Source organism: Oryza glaberrima, chromosome 6 (genome assembly GCF_000147395.1).
Source record: "Oryza glaberrima chromosome 6, OglaRS2, whole genome shotgun sequence".
NCBI lineage: Eukaryota > Viridiplantae > Streptophyta > Magnoliopsida > Poales > Poaceae > Oryza > Oryza glaberrima.
In genome coordinates this window covers 23,782,336-23,800,379 of record NC_068331.1, presented here as the reverse complement: position 1 = coordinate 23,800,379, position 18,044 = coordinate 23,782,336, and the positions used below count along the sequence as shown (strand labels likewise).

The window sequence follows — 18,044 nt, the reverse complement described above, 5'->3', positions numbered from 1 at the left end:
GTTGGAATAATGGGAAGTATATATGCAATGATGTTTATTCATTTTGGTTTTCTTTTTTCTAATGTATAGTTGTATACAAATTAAGGGCAAAATAGATATTTTCTAATATAATTGTTGACTAGGAATAGCCATATGGCATATTAAGTGGGCCCAAGGATAATTTTAGGCCAAAACAAATACTTAGAGCAAGTTCAGTATAGCCCACTGCTAGCTTCAATCTATAGCCAATCTAATAGCTAATTTATACAATAGTTACTTACTATACTGTTAATATATGGTCCCACCTGTCATACACACCTTGCGTCTTGTAGTCCTTACTGCAATTGGCTACAAATCTGTAGCCCGTTGCTCATGTCTCTATCGTTTATCGCATTAAAATTATACCTGCTCTTAGAGGACCTATGTGGACAAAATGAAACCTAAAGGACTAAATTGAGACTTAGGACTAAATTGAGACTTTGGTAAAACTTAAGGGACTAAATTAACTATTCACCCCTTTTTCTTATATTTAATACAAATTTATTTCCCATAATCAAGGAGGCGATATCGACTTTTTTTTTTTCCCCAAAAACGAATGGGAGGCCATAATCGAGACGGCGCCGTGCGGCCAAACCGAGCTCCGCAGCGAAGAGGAGTGTGGGGGTGAGGAAGTCGGAAGTCCGAAGGCATGGCAGCGGCGGCGGCGAGGCAGACGGTGTGCGTCACCGGCGCCGGGGGGTTCATGGCCTCGTCGCACGTCGAGCTGCTCCTCTCCCGGGGGAACTACGCGGTCCGCGGCACCGTGCGGGATCCAGGTGAGGCCGCCCACACATACACCTTCACAGCCCCTCCAAACCTCGCCTTGCTTTTTTTATTCGTCGCCCCGGAGTTGGTGAAATTTGGGGCGGAAGTATGCGAGGTGGAAGCGTGGATGATGGAGTTAGGTTTCAGAGGGTATTATCTCAAAAAGAAAAAAAGAAGCAAAAAGGGTTCAGGGGTGCAATACTCAAATAAATGAATAAATAAATAAATAAATAGTGATCCGTATGTTGCTGGAAGCAAAGAGGAGAGTTTCTAGTTCCTAATTTTGAGTTTTTTTTGTTGGCCTGAAATGTTAGTTTGGTCTTCGTACAACTATTTGTTTATCTTTAGGTCGAATCACAAGAATTTTGAAGGTCCTAATCTTTGAAGTTATTTTAAAATTACATTGTATACTTATTATGGCGGGACAAAAGTTTTGCTATGTATGATGGTGGTGACGTGGTGTGCCTGCTTCTGTATGCTGTAGGTGATGCCAAGAATGATCATCTCAGGGCGCTACAAGGTGCCGAGGAGAGGTTGCAGCTGCTCAAGGCTGATCTGTTGGACTATGATAGTGTAGCTTCAGCGGTTGCCGGCTGTGAGGGCGTCTTCCATGTCGCCAGCCCTGTACCCTCGGGCCGATCCACCAACCCTGAGGTTAACATTTGACAAGAACATATATTTGTTGTCAGTTGGGTTGATGTCGAACAATGGAAAATAGGGTGATTTTTTTGTGTTGAATCAAGGGGCCATCGCTGGTTATGGTTTTAACATGGTGAAATTGGTGATATTAGTATAAAGCAGTTGATGTTAGATCAGAAGTGAAGTCGCATATTTCAGGATATCTGTGTTCCCCATAAAATTAATGATTACAGACAATTCATTCTGATTTATGCTTTGCACCATCGTTGACTCCTGGCTCTATGATATTGTATTCCTATGTCGACATTATATAACTATTGTTGTTTTGCAGGTAGAGGTCATAGCTCCTGCTGTAACAGGCACACTTAATGTGTTGAAGGCCTGCCATGAGGCAAAAGTTAAGCGAGTTGTCATGGTGTCTTCCATTGCTGCCGTGTTCAGTAATCCTAACTGGCCAAAGGATAAGGCTTTCACTGAAGACAGTTGGTCAGATGAGGAATTATGCAGAAAGAATCAGGTAATGCTCTTAATCCTTCAAGTAAGCCAATGCCTTTTCCGTTGCTAAATTTATATGTACTAATGTCCTTGAGAGGAGCAAAATTTCAGATACCTTTTTCAGTATATGTTGCTACTGGGCAAATTGATTGCTATGACATATAGTTACTTTGTGCTTTCTCATAATAAATGATCTTCCTATATTGACAAAGAATATTCGTGACTCTTGTTGTTTGTGGTACATAACTCCCTGTGCTGTATTACCCACTCAAAAGAAGTTATCTGTGTTGTTATTCTGGCAGGATTGGTATTACCTTTCGAAAACGGTGGCAGAGCGTGAGGCTTTTGCTTATGCAGCAAAAACTGGGCTGGACATTGTAACTATTTGCCCATCATTGGTGATTGGACCCTTAATGCAATCTACAGTAAACGCGAGTAGTAAAGTTCTCATTAACTATTTCAAAGGTAACCGTGTTACATCGTTATATTAGTTTCCTCTTGGTTTACATGGAGTTAGTTAAAATCATAATTCTAAGCAGTATTATGTTTAAGCTGTGTTATCAGAAATGATATCCACCTTCTTGTGTTCCAAAAAGGAAAGCTTACTAACGAATAGCGTGAAAGAACTTAATACTAAGATCAAGTTATTTCAATCAATAAAGTATTTTAGGCTTTAAGCTTTCTGTTAAAATGAAGTACTCATCTTTTGCAGGAGATCGTGACACTGTCGAAAATAGACTCCGGAATGTAGTGGATGTTCGTGATGTTGCCAATGCTCTCCTTTTGGCGTATGAAAATCCAGGAGCATCCGGACGATACATCTGCAGCTCAGCTCCAATAAGAGTCTCTGATATGATAAACATTTTAAAGACCTTATATCCAACTTATACTTATCCCAAAAAGTAAGCCCAACCCCTCAACAAGTTACTGGATGTGTTTTACCTGTGTTGTAGCTGTTAACTCTGCATTTGTACAACAGATATGGCTGGCATTTCATAAAAGGGGAGGGTACATAAACTTGAGATAACTAGGTAGAATTAAAGATCCATAATATTTTTCCTGAATTCATACACCCACATCACTTGGTTCAATAAAGTACAACTGAGTACCAAGTTTATCAAAGCGGTGTGAAATTTTTATGGGCAATTATTTCACTAGACCAGTAAATGCTTCTTTTTTTTACAAGAACTAGATGTGTCATATTTGTTCCTATCTTCAGCTTCTCTATGCTTAACTTTCATGCAACTTATTCTCCTCTCATCCAATGGTTTTGTAGCTTTGTGGATGTGGAAGAGAACACCATATACAGTTTTGAGAAACTTCAGAAGCTTGGCTGGAGTTTCAGGCCTATTGAGGAAACCCTCCGGGACAGCGTGGAATCCTACAAAGCATTTGGCATCCTTGATTGAGGATCCAAACTGTGAGAACTTCAGTGTCTGTTAAACTCTCCATGATTCATGTAATCTGTGTTGAGATCAACCGGGTCAATAAAGAATCGTTATTAAAACCACCAGTGCATTTCCGTAAAAACAAAACAAAACAAAAACAAAAACCACGAGTGTATCGGTGTATCCTGATTCCTGAATCTTGTCCATTGAGCAATGCAGATATATATAGTTGACAGTTGTTGGCTCGGTGGTGAGGACGGCTTAGGCCCTCTTTGTTTAGGTTTAGGCTTATTGGTTTAGACTTTTAAGTTAGCTTATTAGTTTATATGATTTGTAAGTCGGTGGATTTAATGTCGTAAGTTTAGTGGTGGAGTCATACATCTACCTCATATAAGCCAAAAAAGCTTCTCCAACCTAGCTTTTGGCTTAATAGTGTTAGAGTGGCTTATGTCTTCTAAAAAGCTAAACGAATAAGCTGCTTGTTTGTTTAGGTTTAAACTTTTCGGCTTTTAAGTTGACTTATAATACTAAACAAAGAGGGCCTTAATATAAACTGGTTTGTTCTTGCGCTAATTCAGTTGGTGATGGATTAGTTTTGAATCTTGCCTATATGAAGTTATGTACTAGTGTGCCGTGCACATTAGTTCCGTAGTTACTTGGCTCAAGGCATCATACTCTTTCCATGTTCACCTAAATTACCAACGTTCTCTCTGCCATCTTCTTTGCGTGACCTTCCCTTGATGATCATTGCAATTTGCAAACATTAAATAAGGCAACAATTGGCACATTCCCAATTAGGTGGACTGAGGATCAATCCTAAGATGGCATGTACTTAACCAAAAAAAAAAGTTTTTTTCCCTCAGTGTTTGTCCCAATTTCACTATCATATTGATCCATTTCCGCAAAACTAATATAATAATATTATTATTATTACAGATGGTTACTTATTTCAAATTTTAGTTTTTCCAATTTCTGTCGGTGTGACATTGAAGTTGACAGTTTAGTTAAATTCATAAATATGAAAATTTCCTAATTGTTTCCGTTCATTTCCGAAAATAGTAATGAAATAATTATATTGTTTCCATCCTTAGCCCGTGGTGATTTTATTAATCTCAAGATATATCAGCTAAGTCTTTTGGATGTACTCATAGGGGTAGCGTGTGCATGTCAGCATGTGAGCACCTGCGTTTCTTCCATGTTTGAAAAAACAAAACAAAATCTTATGCTTTTAAACTTTATATATATACTAGAAAAAAATGCTCGTGCGTTGCAACGACCAACGGGAGAAGTCTATTTTAATCTTATTATTATTGTTATATGGTTTAGTTAAGATAAAATTCACTGTGGGAGTTCGCTTGGATATATATATATATAGATATATAGAAAATCATGAACTGCAATTAAGAGTCCGATCGTCTCAAGTTAGCATGCAAATTTTTTTAAACAGATTTCTTATATGATTCCTTCTGTATTACCAAAAAGTAAATGATCTTAAAAATCAACTCAAATAAGGATATGTATTTCCAAAAGCAAACGAACTTAAAAACCGACTCATACATGGATAACGTACCAAAATACCGGCAAAAACATCTTCAAGTTTTATAATAGTAGAGATTTTAATTTAACAATGAAAGATAGAAAAGTTTTATTAAGAAAAAACTAAAACGAAGTAATTGAAAATGGTGGTTCGTTCAAAAAAACGAAATTCTTAAAAAATATAGTCACAATTTTTTTTTGTCTATGATGGGATTTAATCTATCTTTTAAAAAACGAAGGGATGTTATCCATCTTTTTAAAACTAAAATGTCCAATCTAGATTCTTTTTAAAAGGGACCATCTACTCCTCATTTGATAGAAACCCCTCCTAATATTTTGTAAATTTAGACCGTTGGATTACGTTTAGATTCGTAAGAAGTCCACAAAACCCTAACTCTTTTCCTTTTCCCTCCTCGCCACCGCACAAAGCCCTTGAGTGCGCTGCTTCCCGACGCCTCCTTTACACCACCTCCTGCGCCGCTACTTCGGCTTTGCTGGCTGGCCGGAAAGCGTCAACCACCGGCGAGGCCCTCCCGGGCCCCGACTGGCCCCTTCCCCCTATCTTTCCCCCCTCTTTCTCCTATCCTTTTCCTTAATCGGTGGTGGCGAGCTATCCTCGCATCGCCGTCTTCCCCATCTTCAACGACGGGGCATCACCACCGGCCACCTCCTCCTAACAGTTCTCCCGCTTTGCCCCCGCCGCCTACACCAGCCCACTTCTCGCTTCCGACCCAGAGGCTTTGGCGGCGGGGCTGCCGCCTCCCACGACCATCCTGTAAAGACAACGAACTCCCTCCTCTTCTCCCTTCCCCTCCCACCTCAACCTGGGACCCTGATTCGTCGGCCCTCCGCCAGAGCTTGGGTTGTCGCTAGGATCGGAGTTAGAGAAGAAACACCTAAAACACAAATCACGAAGCACATCTAGTGATCCAAAATATGTAAGATTGGGAATGAATTTTCTGTCGAAAAATGATTAGCAATTTCATTCCTTAAAATGGGTCAAATATTTTGCGGAGGAATTAGGGAATATGCCAGTACATATCACCTACGAAATGCTATCCATAGAGGGAGCAGCCGCACAGGCTGTACGGGCGGCGTGGCGGGCGCACGTGTCCCGGCAGCCTGCGATACGTGTCGCGCGCGCGTGCAGCCGGGCAGCCACCGCTCGCGTATATAAATGGAGGCTTCCGGCGATCGAGGGGACGAGGAGAGAAAACCACCATCGACGACGGCGCTGCTGCCGCCGCCGCCGCAGGGAGGGAGACGACGAAGAACAAGAAGAAGACGGTGTGCGTCACCGGCGCCGGCGGCTTCGTCGCCTCGTGGCTCGTCCATCGCCTCCTCTCCTCCGGCGACTACGTCGTGCATGGCACCGTCCGTGACCCAAGTAAGATATCGCGACGACCAATCGAATCGAATCGAATGCACGCGCGTTGATGGCCGCCGGCCGTTAGTGCAGGTGATGCCAAGAACGGTCACCTGAGGGAGATGGACGACGGCGCCGGCGAGCGGCGGCTGCGGCTGTTCAAGGCCGACGTGCTGGACCGCGCCAGCGTGGCCGCCGCCGTCGCCGGCTGCGCCGGCGTCTTCCACGTCGCCAGCCCCGTCCCCGCCTCCAAGCCCCACAACCCCGAAATCACATCATAAACCAAACCCGGAAGTAGAAGATTTAAACACGATAACGACACCGAGACACGATATTTGGTAACGGAGTCCAGCAGCCGAGACCAGACCTGACCGGCGACGTACGGCGTCCCGTCGCCGTTTGATTTTTAATTTCTCCGGCGCTGGCGCTGGCGCTGGCAGGCGGAGGTGCTGGCTCCGGCGGTGGCGGGAACGCGGAACGTGGTCGAGGCGAGCCACGAGGCGGGCGTCCGCCGCGTCGTGGTGGTGTCCTCCGCCGCCGCCGTCATCCTCAACCCGGCCTTCCCCCGCGACGCCGTCCTCGACGAGGACGCGTGGTCGGACGAGCACTACTGCCGATCCATCGAGGTAAACACAACCGAAATGTGTCAAAATGCAACACAAACAAATTAAACCATCGATCAATATTCAAAAAGAAAAATAGAAATAAAATCATTCGCACGTATTTTGAGTTGCCATGCATCGAACTGAAATTCTGAGACGATCTTGGTTAGAACTGGTACTGCCTCTCCAAGACGCTCGCCGAGCGCGAGGCGTGGCGTTTCGCGGCTGACAACGCCGCCGCCATGGACGTCGTCACCGTCTGTCCGCCATTAATTCTTGGACCTCTGCTCCAATCGACCGTGAACACCAGCAGCTCCATCCTCATCAACCTGATCAAAGGTAATTAAGAAATATTCAGAAGACTGTCTTTTACATATATTCAGAAATTGATTAAGCTCGATCATGATTAAACAGCAAATGCATCTGCATCTGACAGTAATACCGACTGAATTCCAAGAGCTAGTAGCATATGAACATCTGACAGAAACTGAATTCCTAGATGTGTTTCTCACCGGTTAATTGCTTTTATGCACGTGCTCGCCGGCGGCGGCGGTGATGATGAGGAGAAGGCCGCCACCACGGACAAGAGGAGGAACGTGGTTGACGTGCGTGATGTCGCCGCCGCACTCATCCTGACGTACGAAAATGCGGCGGCTTCCGGCCGCTACATCTGCAGCGCATACGACATCAAGGTGTCTGAAATGGTTGACATCGTCAGGCGCTTCTTCCCAGATATCAACTACCCAAAGTAAGCACATACTCTACGGATTTGGATCGTCTGCCTTCGCAGAGTGAAGGCACGAGCATGCAGTCACCCCCTTATCCACCATTGAAGTAATCTAACGGCTCATGTCGCATGTGCGCTTAAAAAGACGAATGAATTTGTCTGTAAAAGACCGCGATGGTTCTATCGCAAAAAAAGAAAATCCCACGATGATTGTTTTGGTCTGGGAAGTGTACGCAAGCTGAAGAAACTTACAAACTATATTAGTGCTAATACACATGAAAAAAAATGGATGATATCACTAAATTAAAACTACAAGAAAACCGAAAGTTTCAAATAACAACACTAATTCATTACAAAGTAGTTCTCCATCTTTTTCATATTATAAGTCATTTGACTTTTTTTCTAGTCAAAAATCGTTAAGTTTGACTAATTTTTATATAAAAAATAGTAATATATAAAATATCAAATTAGCTTTATTAAATCTAACGTTGAATATATTTTTATAATATATTTGTTTTGTGTTAAAAAGTTAAAAAAAAAAGAAGTTTGACTAGAAAAAAAAAGTCAAGCGACTTAGGCCTTGTTTAGTTGGAGAAAATTTTTGGGTTTGGTTGTCACATCGAATATACGGACACACATTTGAAATACTAAACGTAGTCTAATAACAAAACAAATTACAGATTTCGCTAGGAAACTGCGAGACAAATTTATTAAGCCTAATTAATTCATCATTAGTAAATGTTTACTGTAGCACCACATTGTTAAATCATGGTGCAATTAGGCTTAAAAGATTCATCTCACAATATACACGCACACTGTGTAATTAGTTTTTTTTTCACATAAAAAGTTTTTATTTTGGGAACTAATGGGGGGAGTATGACGCAATGTCAAGTCACATCATAAAAGCAAAAGAAAAATTATGATTAGAGCATAGGATTGATAAGAAAAATTACGAAATTTATAATGCAAACATCATTGGTATTCGGACTGAAATATAGCAGTAGTGCTTCGTGGGCTTTGACAGACAGATATCCATTCAGACGTGCACAGGCGACATGAGCCATTGGATTATTTGAACGGTGGATGAGGTGCCGACTGCACGCTCGTGCCTTCAAGCCGTGAAGGTAGAGGATCCAAATCCATACTGTACTCCCTCCATAGGGATTATGTGGTTCGAATTCTTTTTTCTCCATTGATCTAAGGGTTATGGAATACTTCATCTGTTTTTTCATTCATTTTATTTTTTTCAGAAAAACATCAAACATAAAAAATAAAAAATATGAGTTCATGCTTAAAGAACATTTAATAATAAATCAAGTCACAACAAAATAATGATAATTACATAATATTTTTGCATAAGACAAATGATATCATATCTTAAAATATCAATGATGCCATATATTAAAAAAAAGTAAGGAGTGCTATCTTTCAATCTATCCAGTCACTTGAGTGCTATCTTTCAATCTATCCAGGCACTTTATCTATTGATGACGGGTAGCGGCTATTAAGTTTGACTAAGTTTATAGAAAAATTTAACAATATCTAAAATATAAAATTAGTTTCATTAAATATAGTTTGATAACATGTTTGTTTTATGTTGAAAATACTACCATATTTTTTTACGCCAGTGCCCGATTTACGTGCAAAACTGTTTTAAACTGATTTTTCTCCTAAATTACTTATCCAAATCATGATCTGATTGTTCCATTAAATTCGTTGCAATTAAATCTTCAAAACAAGACCACACATAGATATATTTCGACGAAAAAAAAATTAGCTTATTATTGAATTATTTTTAAATGTTGCACGATGTTCCACCAGGTATATCGGAATTGTTTCACTAAGAAGATCGAAAATGTTTCACTCGTTTAAATCGGGTGTTGTTTCACCTTATATAAAAACAATATTTCAACAAATAGCGAAAGAATGTTTCAGTTCACTGCAGCATTAGATCTGTACACAGTGAAACATTGTTAGTATACTAGGTGAAATATTTTTCGGTGAAACAAAAATAAACCAAATTCCCTTAATAGGGGTTTTCCAAAATATGTGGATTTTTTTGTTGCAATGGAATGTTTCGTTCATTGCAACATTAGATCTATACATAGTGAAACATTATGAGTACACTATGTGAAACATTTTTTGTGGAACAAAAATTAAACCAAATTCCCTTAATAGGGAGTTTCCAAAATATGTTGGTTTTTTTTTACAAAAGAGTATTTTAATTCACTGCAACATTAGATCTATAAATAATAAAAAATTGTAATTACATTACGTGAAACATCTTTTGTGGGAAAAGGGAAGAGAGAAGTGAGTGGGCCCATAGGTTTGCACGTGGGGGGAGGGGCGCGCGGGGGGAGAGCCCGATACAGCTCCCCCCGCGCCGGACGCCCGGCTCTAATCATTCTCATTTTTTTTTTATAAATTTGGTCAAACTTAAAATAATTTAAATAGGAAAAAAAGTTAAATAACTTATAATATGAAACGGATGGAGTACTAAACAACCTGAAATCTCTTATATTTATGGACAGATGGAGTGTATACATATCCCCAATGCACCTGTGAGGCTGTTGTCATGTCAAGAGCTCTCCCTCCATTTTTATTTACATGACGTTGGTTAATTAGTTCGATTAAATAAAAAAACATTGTTTAAATTGCTTGATATACGTAAAACTTGCAGTTTTTTTAGCTTGGTGATGATTAATTAATGGCAGGTTTGTGGGAGGGGAGGATGAGAGGATTTTGAGCTCCAAGAAGCTGCAGAAGCTGGGGTAGAAGTTCAGGACGGTGGAGGAATGCCTGAGGGATAGCGTTCAATCCTACAAGGCTGCTGGGATCCTGAAATGAGCTAGATATTGGGATTTGAAAGAAAAATTTTAAACTAGCGTAGTGAATTGTTGAAGGTTGGAATAATTTCATCTGTGTGCAATGCAATAAAACTTGTTAATTTACGAATTGCATCGCTAGGCAGTTAAATGTGTGTGCACTCTTTTCTTAGAGGAAAGAAAAGGAGAGATTTTAAGACTGGAGAGTGCATTGTATGTTCATTGTGAAACCAGGTTGCCTGAGGAGTGAGAGTTTGGTTCCCTACCTCTTGGAAGTAATAAGTAATAACAACAATTTGATAGGACCACCGACCACAGCAGGAGTGCTTGTTTTTCCGGTGTGGTTCATGCATGTAAAGTATAAAACTAAAAAGATTTCAGGAATAACCCAAAAAAATATAGTTCGTTCTTGTTTTGGGTGTTGTTCATGTACGTAAGTAGAAAACCATAACAGAAACCCAGGAAAAAAACAAATTATAGGTTGAGCTTGTTTTGGGTGTGGTTAAATTTAAACAAAGGAAAAAAGGGTGTATTTAAATTAAACAAGGCAACAAAAATTTTTGGCTGGGTGTAGTTAAATTTAAACAAAGGAAAAGAATTGGGTGTGGTTAAATTTAAACAAAGCAAAAAAAATTATCCATGGTTAATTTTTTAAAAAATATTGTCTGGTGTGGTTAAATTTAAACAAAGGAAAAGAATTAGGTGTGGTAAAAACAAAGCAAAAAAATTTTGGCCGTGGTTAAATTTAAAAAAAGGAAAAGAATTGGGTGTGGTTAAAACAAAGCAAAAAAATTAAATATTGTCTGGTGTGGTTAAATTTAAACAAAGGAAAATAATTGGGTGTGGTTAAAACAAAGCAAAAAAAATTTTTCCGTGTTAATTTTGACCGTGGTTAAAACAAAGCAAAAATATTTTAAAATTTTTGGCCGTGGTGTGGTTAAAACAAAGCAAAAAAAATTAAAATTTTTGGCCGCGGTTAAATTTAAACAAAGGAAAAAAAATAATGTCAAGAATGGGATTCGAACCCAAGGTCAAAAAAATTATTGTCAAGAATGGGATTCGAACCCATGCCCTTTCGGACCAGTACCTGAAACTGGCGCCTTAGACCAACTCGGCCATCTTGACTTCGTGCCAAGTGAATCAAGCTTGGCTATAACATCAATAAGTGGACCGGTGTTGCGTCGCGGGCCGCGCGATGCAGCAGGGAAACCGGATGGGCCGTGTGCGCGTTACCCCAAAAGGCCCGTGACCGCATCGTGCGTCCCAATTAGGCCCTTCTCGGACGCTCTCCTGCTAGGCCACGGTGCTGACCGGAAGCAACGGCGACTACGGTCCCTCCAACACAACAATCTCAAAACTAATTCGTTTGTTGTGAGAAGTTGGTTTGTCTTAAAACAAAGATCTTAAGAAATATGTCGCATATGTATGTAACACGCACACTCACCTACCTCCAAAGATTTAGCGATGTCTTACTGCTAACGGGTGCATCGTCTATCAATGAAAACCAGGTGGACTAAAAGTATAAATAGTCATAAATATAAGGAAAAAGTACTAATTACCCCCCGAACTATCGCGGTTGTCCGAATTACCCCCTAAACCACAAAACCGGGCATTCTTCATCCCCAACTATGCAAACCGGACAAATTACCCCCTGGACCTAATCTGCGGTGGTTTTGGTCTACGTGGCGTACGGTGGCGGTCCAGTCAGCATTTTATTTATTAAAAAATATGGAGCCCACATGTCATACTCATATTCCACTTTTCCTCTCTCTTCTCTCTCTCACTCTTCCTCTCTCTTCTTCGCTCTTTGTCTCACGTGCGCACGGCAGCAGAGGAGGCGGCAAGCGGGGGATGGGGCGGTGAGCGGCCGCGGGGTGCAGGGTGCGGTGGAGGAGGCGAGGCGAGACTGCGGCGGTGGAGGAGGCGAGGCGGCGGCGGCGGGGTGCGGCGGAGGAGGCGAGGCAGCAGCGGTGGCGAGGCGGTTGGCGGGGGGCGACGGACGACGGCGCGCGGCACGGGCGGGGCTCGAGGGGAGATGGCGACGGCGCGCGGGTGGCGGGGTTGAGATGCCGTGGACCGGGTGCCGGCGGTGGTACTCGCCATCGCAGCCGACGATACGGCGGGACCTCTTAGCGGCGATGGCGTGGCCCGAGTAGGAGGCGAGGCTGCGGGCGGCGGGGTTGACTGGCTCGGGCGCGTCGTCGTCGGTAGTCACGTAGCTCCGTGCACCCGAGACGTCGCATGGTTGTTGAGCTCCGCTAGCCGCCACGACTCGGCCACCGCTCGTGTAACACCCTTTAAAAAAAAAAAGGAAAAGCTAGCAGCAGCAGGCCACAGGGTGCATGCGTGCATGCGGCCCAGCAGCGAGCAGAGCAGCAGCGCTACAGTATTGCGTGGTACTGTAGCTAGCCTTAGTCCCACCTCGTTAGTTTGGAGAGGTGGAGAGCAGCTTATAAGGATGAGCTGTCCGAGACTGTAAATTCCAATTTCAGAATTTTTGCGTTAAAGCGAGGATGAAAAACACAGTGAGTTACAGTGTTAGGTATGGTCCAACTGAGATGGACCAATGCTGTGTTCGGACCCTCGGACCCTGGGCAGGGAGGGGGAAGCCGCGCCGCCGACCCCGTGAGAGAGAGAAGAGAGAGTAGTGTATAACAGGTGGGTCCCACAATTTTTTTTATAAATAGAATGCTGACTGGACTGCCACGTGTACGCCACGTAGACCAAAACCACCATGGATTTGGTCGAGGGGGTAATTCGTTCGGAATTCATAGTTGGGGGTGAAGAATGTCCGGTTTTGTGGTTTGGGGGTAATTCGGACGACCACGATAATTTGGGGGGGTAATTTGTACTTTTTCCTAAATATAAACATTCGTACTGAAACCCACGAACTTATTCCACCACGAGAAATATAACCAGTTGAGCATTTCCAAGTTCCAACCATCTTGCGACTATGTACCCAACAAAAAAATGAAAAAAAAGAAGAAGGTTCCAACAATCCTGGGTGAATCCTGACCTCGAGTCAAGGTGTTAATCCCAGCAACTATCCGTGCCAAACCGGCAAATACTATCACCATTGCAGCAACATTCACAAAGTGCTACCCATGTACTAGTAGCGATTACGTAAGGTCAAGCAACAGACTCTGACGCCAGCATCAGACGTGACGGCATGTTGCATTGCAATGCCCCTCAAATTATTTCACCAAAAAAACTGGACTGTGATGTCAATAGCACCGGCACTTTCCGTGCAAGCGTGTTCCTCTAGCTAGGCTGTGTTTAGTCCGGCCAAAGTTTAAAATTTGGTTGAAATTGAAAATAATATGACTGAAAAGTTATGTGTATATGAAATGTTTGATGCGATGGAAAGTTGGAAATTTGGAAAAAAAACTTTGGAACTAAACACATAAACACATAGTCTACCTCCACTTTTTTTTTCTTCTTTTTTGGAATTCTTCTCGCTGATACTAGTGCTATTCACTCGTACATATGTGCCGCTGAAGTCAGAACGGCAGAAGCAACAATTTGGTTCAGCTTGCAACCTCCCATTCTCCGCTGCTAAATCGCCTGAAGAGAGAACATAAACATCAAAGAGCTCTATTGGTTGCCATAATAAGCCAACGCTAAAATTTAAATTTTTAAACTCAATTTTGAAGAAGATTTTAAGCTATTTTTAACGTAATTTCTTCTTCAACATTTGGTTTTAAGTCGCAAAGAACACGTAGTTTTGGTTTATTAGGGAAAATGAGCGACCCATGGGAGCTCAACTGTCGCAAAGTCCGTACTTTACCATGCATGGATATGGACCCAATTATATGACCCTGTTTAGATGGTACTAAAACTTTTAAGTCCCTATCACATTGAATGTTTGGATATTGATTATAAATATTAAACGTAGACTATTAATAAAACCCATCCATAATCTTGGACTAATTCGCAAGACGAATCTATTGAGCCTAATTAATCCATGATTAGACTATGTGATGCTACAGTAAACATTCTCTAATTATGGATTAATTAGGCTTATAAACTCTGTCTCGCAAATTAGTTTTCATTTATGTAATTAGTTTTGTAAGTAGTCTATATTTAATACTCTACATTAGTGTCTAAATACAGGGACTAAAGTTAAGTCCATAGATCCAAACACCACCATAGTGTCTGAGAAAAGAAGGAAAGTTAAGTCCATAGATCCAAACACCACCATAGTGTCTGAGAAAAGAAGGCAATTAAGCAGAAGGACCGACAACTAATTTCTTTCACCAAATTTTCCTCGTCGTGGTCATTTTTACTACGTTCTCTATAATACTCCCTCCGTCCCATAATATAAGGGATTTTGAGTTTTTACTTATAACGTTTGATCACTCGTCTTATTCAAATTTTTTTGAAATTATTAATTATTTTATTTGTGACTTACTTTATTATCTACAGTACTTTAAGCACAACTTTTTGTTTTTTATATTTGCAAAAAAAATTTAAATAAGACGAGTGGTCAAACTAACAAAAATTGAAAATCCCTTATATTATGGGACGGAGGGAGTAGTTGGCTATATCTTCTTTAAAACATAGACCGAAATAAATTTCACTATATTTAAAATAAAAAAAAGTTACCTCAACTTCAGATGTCCTGTTGCATACCTGCATGGTGTAGCTGCATATTTGTATCCAGTTCGAATTGGGTCAAGAATCTTTTTCTGTGTGGCACGTGCAAGCATTACTATCTCGATTGGGATATGGCACTTCGGCAAAGTGGAATGGAATTTGCATACGCAGCAGAATATAATAGGTTCATTGGGAGTTTGGGTCAAGAAGCTTCTTTAGTTCTTTCCCTGCAGTTTTTTTTTTCGAGGAACCCTTTCCCTGCAGTTTTGGATAAACATACAGAGACCATGTCTCTTTAGACCCTTTGTTTTCTCATAATTTATTCAGAACTCCTCCACTCTTTACGGCAAAAGGGGGAAGGGTGCTTCTTCCTGCAAAATCTCGATCGCAAATCCACAAAACTGTTCAAACAGAATTAGTAGCCCATCCTTTGACATTATAAACCGTAACACTTATTAGCAGTAGAAAAAGTTTTACGCAAAACTTTTTTATATATGCTCTAAGTGACATGCTAAAAAATAAACTACAATAATAATATTGAAACCAAATCCAAAATTAAATTTTAAAATTTAAATTTTAGTTACATTTTCTATGCAAAAATAAATCTAAGCCTAAAGCAAAGTGAGGGGTTTTTTATAGTGGAACCTGCTTATTACCCAGATTCAACTTGTAAAATTGACATGAGGCTAGTTATTCTTTCAACAGTGGATGACGTACTCATCGATGGTAAGATACATGTGATGATTTAGTTACGCATGTTGTGCGTGTATTGTCAGCGCATATGTGGTGTACGGTGTTTTAGAAAACAAACTCTAAACCTAAAAAGAGTAGAAGCCTGTATTACACACATCAATAATGGTAAAATGATAAAATAGTGAAATGCCGGCACTTTTTTTCCGGACAGGAGACCTTTTCACACAAGAGGTGGATTAGTAAGCATCATTCTGCAAAGATGAGTATTGGCTGAGATGTCATGGACATAGACGTCTAGAAGTATCAGGACACAAAGTAGGGGACCACTTAATTCAGCTACTCTAATCAGTGGATATGTTTATTGTTCTTTCATCCTTCCGGAATGACGTGCACTAACCCAAGTAGTTCCTTTTTTCTGGAAAATCAAAATATTAGGCTTGAACAATCCATGTGATATGCACTACTCAATTTATAATTAAAAAAAATCGAGATTTTGACTGCCAAATCCTAGTTTGATGATTTAACACTGCTGAAGAGCTGTGTTATCATTTTTTCACTATGTTATATAATTATAACTAAAATCGAGATTAACTAAAATACATTTTTATATTAGCATATTCGAAAATTGAATAAAAGGTGTCCCTAATATTTTAATTTGTGCTCGTTTGTTCAAGACATGTACAACCTTTTGCTTGTATGGCGAGAATAAGTCAGATGTTGTTAGTACACAAGACATATCAATTTTTTTTTGTTTAGTCTCTCACTGCAATGTCAGGTGGATCCTGCTTTATGCATTCTGAATTACTACTTGCTCCCTCTAATTTCAGATACTAATCATTTTAGTTTTCGTAATTTTTTTTCTATAGTAACTTGTATTAAACTTTTAAACACTGTTTCCATCTTTTATTCTATGCCTACCTTTGATACATAAATGCTATCGTTCTCACAAACGAGCAGTGCTATACAAACTTTTTTTTAAAAAAAATCTTATAGAACTTTTACAAACTAAGATCTCAACCATTAAATCTACTTAGTTCGTGGTTATGAAAAAAATATATTCATAGTATGCCACATCATTTTTCTTTCAAGTTTATAAGAATTTTTTTTACGCGTGCCGATGATTTGTCTTCATGATTTCCAATGTTATATATACAGGGCAATAGTGTCATTTGAGTTACTAATTCTTGTGTCACTTGTGTACAATTCTAAAATAATTTATAATTCAATCATATGGAGTAGGGCAATGCGATTGTGCTTTGGATTATAGGGCTGGTTTGGTTTGTGGCCTAAATTGGCCTTACTAATTTTTTGTCAATGTCAAATTTTGGCAATTTTTGGTATGGCTAATTTTGGTAAAGGTAAAATTGTGTTTGGATTGAAGCCAAAATAGCCTAAATTAACTGTTTGAATGGCCTATTTTCTTAGGCATGCTAAAATTTGTCTCCAAACCAAATAGACAATAAACACTATTGAAATTGACAAATATTGGTAAGGCCAATTTAGGCCTTAAACCAAACCAGCTCATAGTCCAAATTTATCTTGAATTTGGAAGCTTAATTTTGAAGTACAATAAGACAGATTTTTTTCATGTCTTCCTGGTATTATGAAAGTATTATGAAAACAGATGACGGCGATAAATAAAATTCTAAACTTGAGAATCAACTTGGCATTAAAGCACAATAAAGCATTGCATGTAACGCTGAACTTGCTCCACCCCCAAGCTCCATCACATCTTTTTTTTTTCACCTATACTATATAAAGGTGGAGGATTTAATAGAATTAATTTAACGTATAGATGTTATTATATTTTAAATTTTATAAAGTTTAACTTAAGAAAAAACCAAAACTATCTTACATTGTGAAACAGGGAAGCAGGATATATATAAATCAATTTTAGCCATGAAGGATATTTCGTTGAAGGTAAAGCAATTATATTACAAATACCTTGGCACCAAGAAAATTTCAGGGATCAATTTATAAAAATAAGATTTTTTAAAAGGACTAAAATATACATAAAAAACCCCCAACTAAAACAGGCGAGTAGGATATACTACCTTCGATTATATTAATAGATAACGCCGTTGTCACATGTTTAACCATCCGTCTTATTTTAAAAAAGTACATAATTATAATTTATTTTGTTGTGAGTTGTTATATCACTTAAAGTATTTTAAGCATGATTTATATCTGATACGTTTTAATAAAAAATTTAGCAAGGAAGGAGATATTTTGCAATTACAGATACAGAAAAGCACAGAAGCAGAAACAGAAAAAAGATCATCCAGGCTGAGAGAGTCCATATAAATCCAAATAACAATAATTAATCAGCACGAGACAAGTCCCTATCCAACCCAAAAAAATATAAAATCCCCAAACCACCCCCCCTCTCTCCCC

The 18,044-nt window shown here is 39.8% G+C and overlaps 2 protein-coding genes, 1 non-coding gene and 1 pseudogene across 3 annotated transcripts; 3 read left to right on the top strand and 1 right to left on the bottom strand.

Annotated features, from left to right (window-relative positions):
- Positions 1-564: 564 nt before the first annotated feature.
- Positions 565-3,469, top strand: LOC127777801 (cinnamoyl-CoA reductase 1-like). The gene is made up of 6 exons (XM_052304420.1): positions 565-794; positions 1,268-1,437; positions 1,754-1,939; positions 2,220-2,382; positions 2,630-2,819; positions 3,194-3,469. The coding sequence occupies exons 1-6, from the start codon at positions 668-670 to the stop codon at positions 3,324-3,326; spliced, it is 969 nt and encodes a 322-aa protein (XP_052160380.1). The 5' UTR covers positions 565-667; the 3' UTR covers positions 3,327-3,469.
- A 2,366-nt stretch (positions 3,470-5,835) lies between these two features.
- Positions 5,836-6,695, top strand: LOC127777022 (cinnamoyl-CoA reductase 1-like). The gene is made up of 3 exons (XM_052303539.1): positions 5,836-5,875; positions 5,992-6,228; positions 6,301-6,695. The coding sequence occupies exons 1-3, from the start codon at positions 5,836-5,838 to the stop codon at positions 6,486-6,488; spliced, it is 465 nt and encodes a 154-aa protein (XP_052159499.1). The 3' UTR covers positions 6,489-6,695.
- Positions 6,696-6,750: 55 nt separating this feature from the next.
- LOC127777021 (cinnamoyl-CoA reductase 1-like) lies at positions 6,751-10,383 on the top strand (annotated as a pseudogene).
- A 1,022-nt stretch (positions 10,384-11,405) lies between these two features.
- On the bottom strand, positions 11,406-11,486 carry TRNAL-CAG (transfer RNA leucine (anticodon CAG)). The gene has a single exon. It is a non-coding gene; the product is annotated as a tRNA-Leu (tRNA).
- Between the last annotated feature and the right edge of the window lie 6,558 nt (positions 11,487-18,044).

Bases quoted from the DNA above. Each gene is read 5' to 3' on its own strand.
- LOC127777801 (XM_052304420.1), top strand. From the start codon at position 668: ATGGCAGCGGCGGCGGCGAGGCAGACGGTGTGCGTCACCGGCGCCGGG. The intron at 1,940-2,219 runs GTAATGCTCTTA...TTATTCTGGCAG, and splicing joins AATTATGCAGAAAGAATCAG to GATTGGTATTACCTTTCGAA. The intron at 2,383-2,629 runs GTAACCGTGTTA...CATCTTTTGCAG, and splicing joins TCTCATTAACTATTTCAAAG to GAGATCGTGACACTGTCGAA.
- LOC127777022 (XM_052303539.1), top strand. From the start codon at position 5,836: ATGGGTCAAATATTTTGCGGAGGAATTAGGGAATATGCCA. The intron at 5,876-5,991 runs GTACATATCACC...GCGCGCGTGCAG, and splicing joins AGGAATTAGGGAATATGCCA to CCGGGCAGCCACCGCTCGCG. The intron at 6,229-6,300 runs GTAAGATATCGC...CCGTTAGTGCAG, and splicing joins TGGCACCGTCCGTGACCCAA to GTGATGCCAAGAACGGTCAC.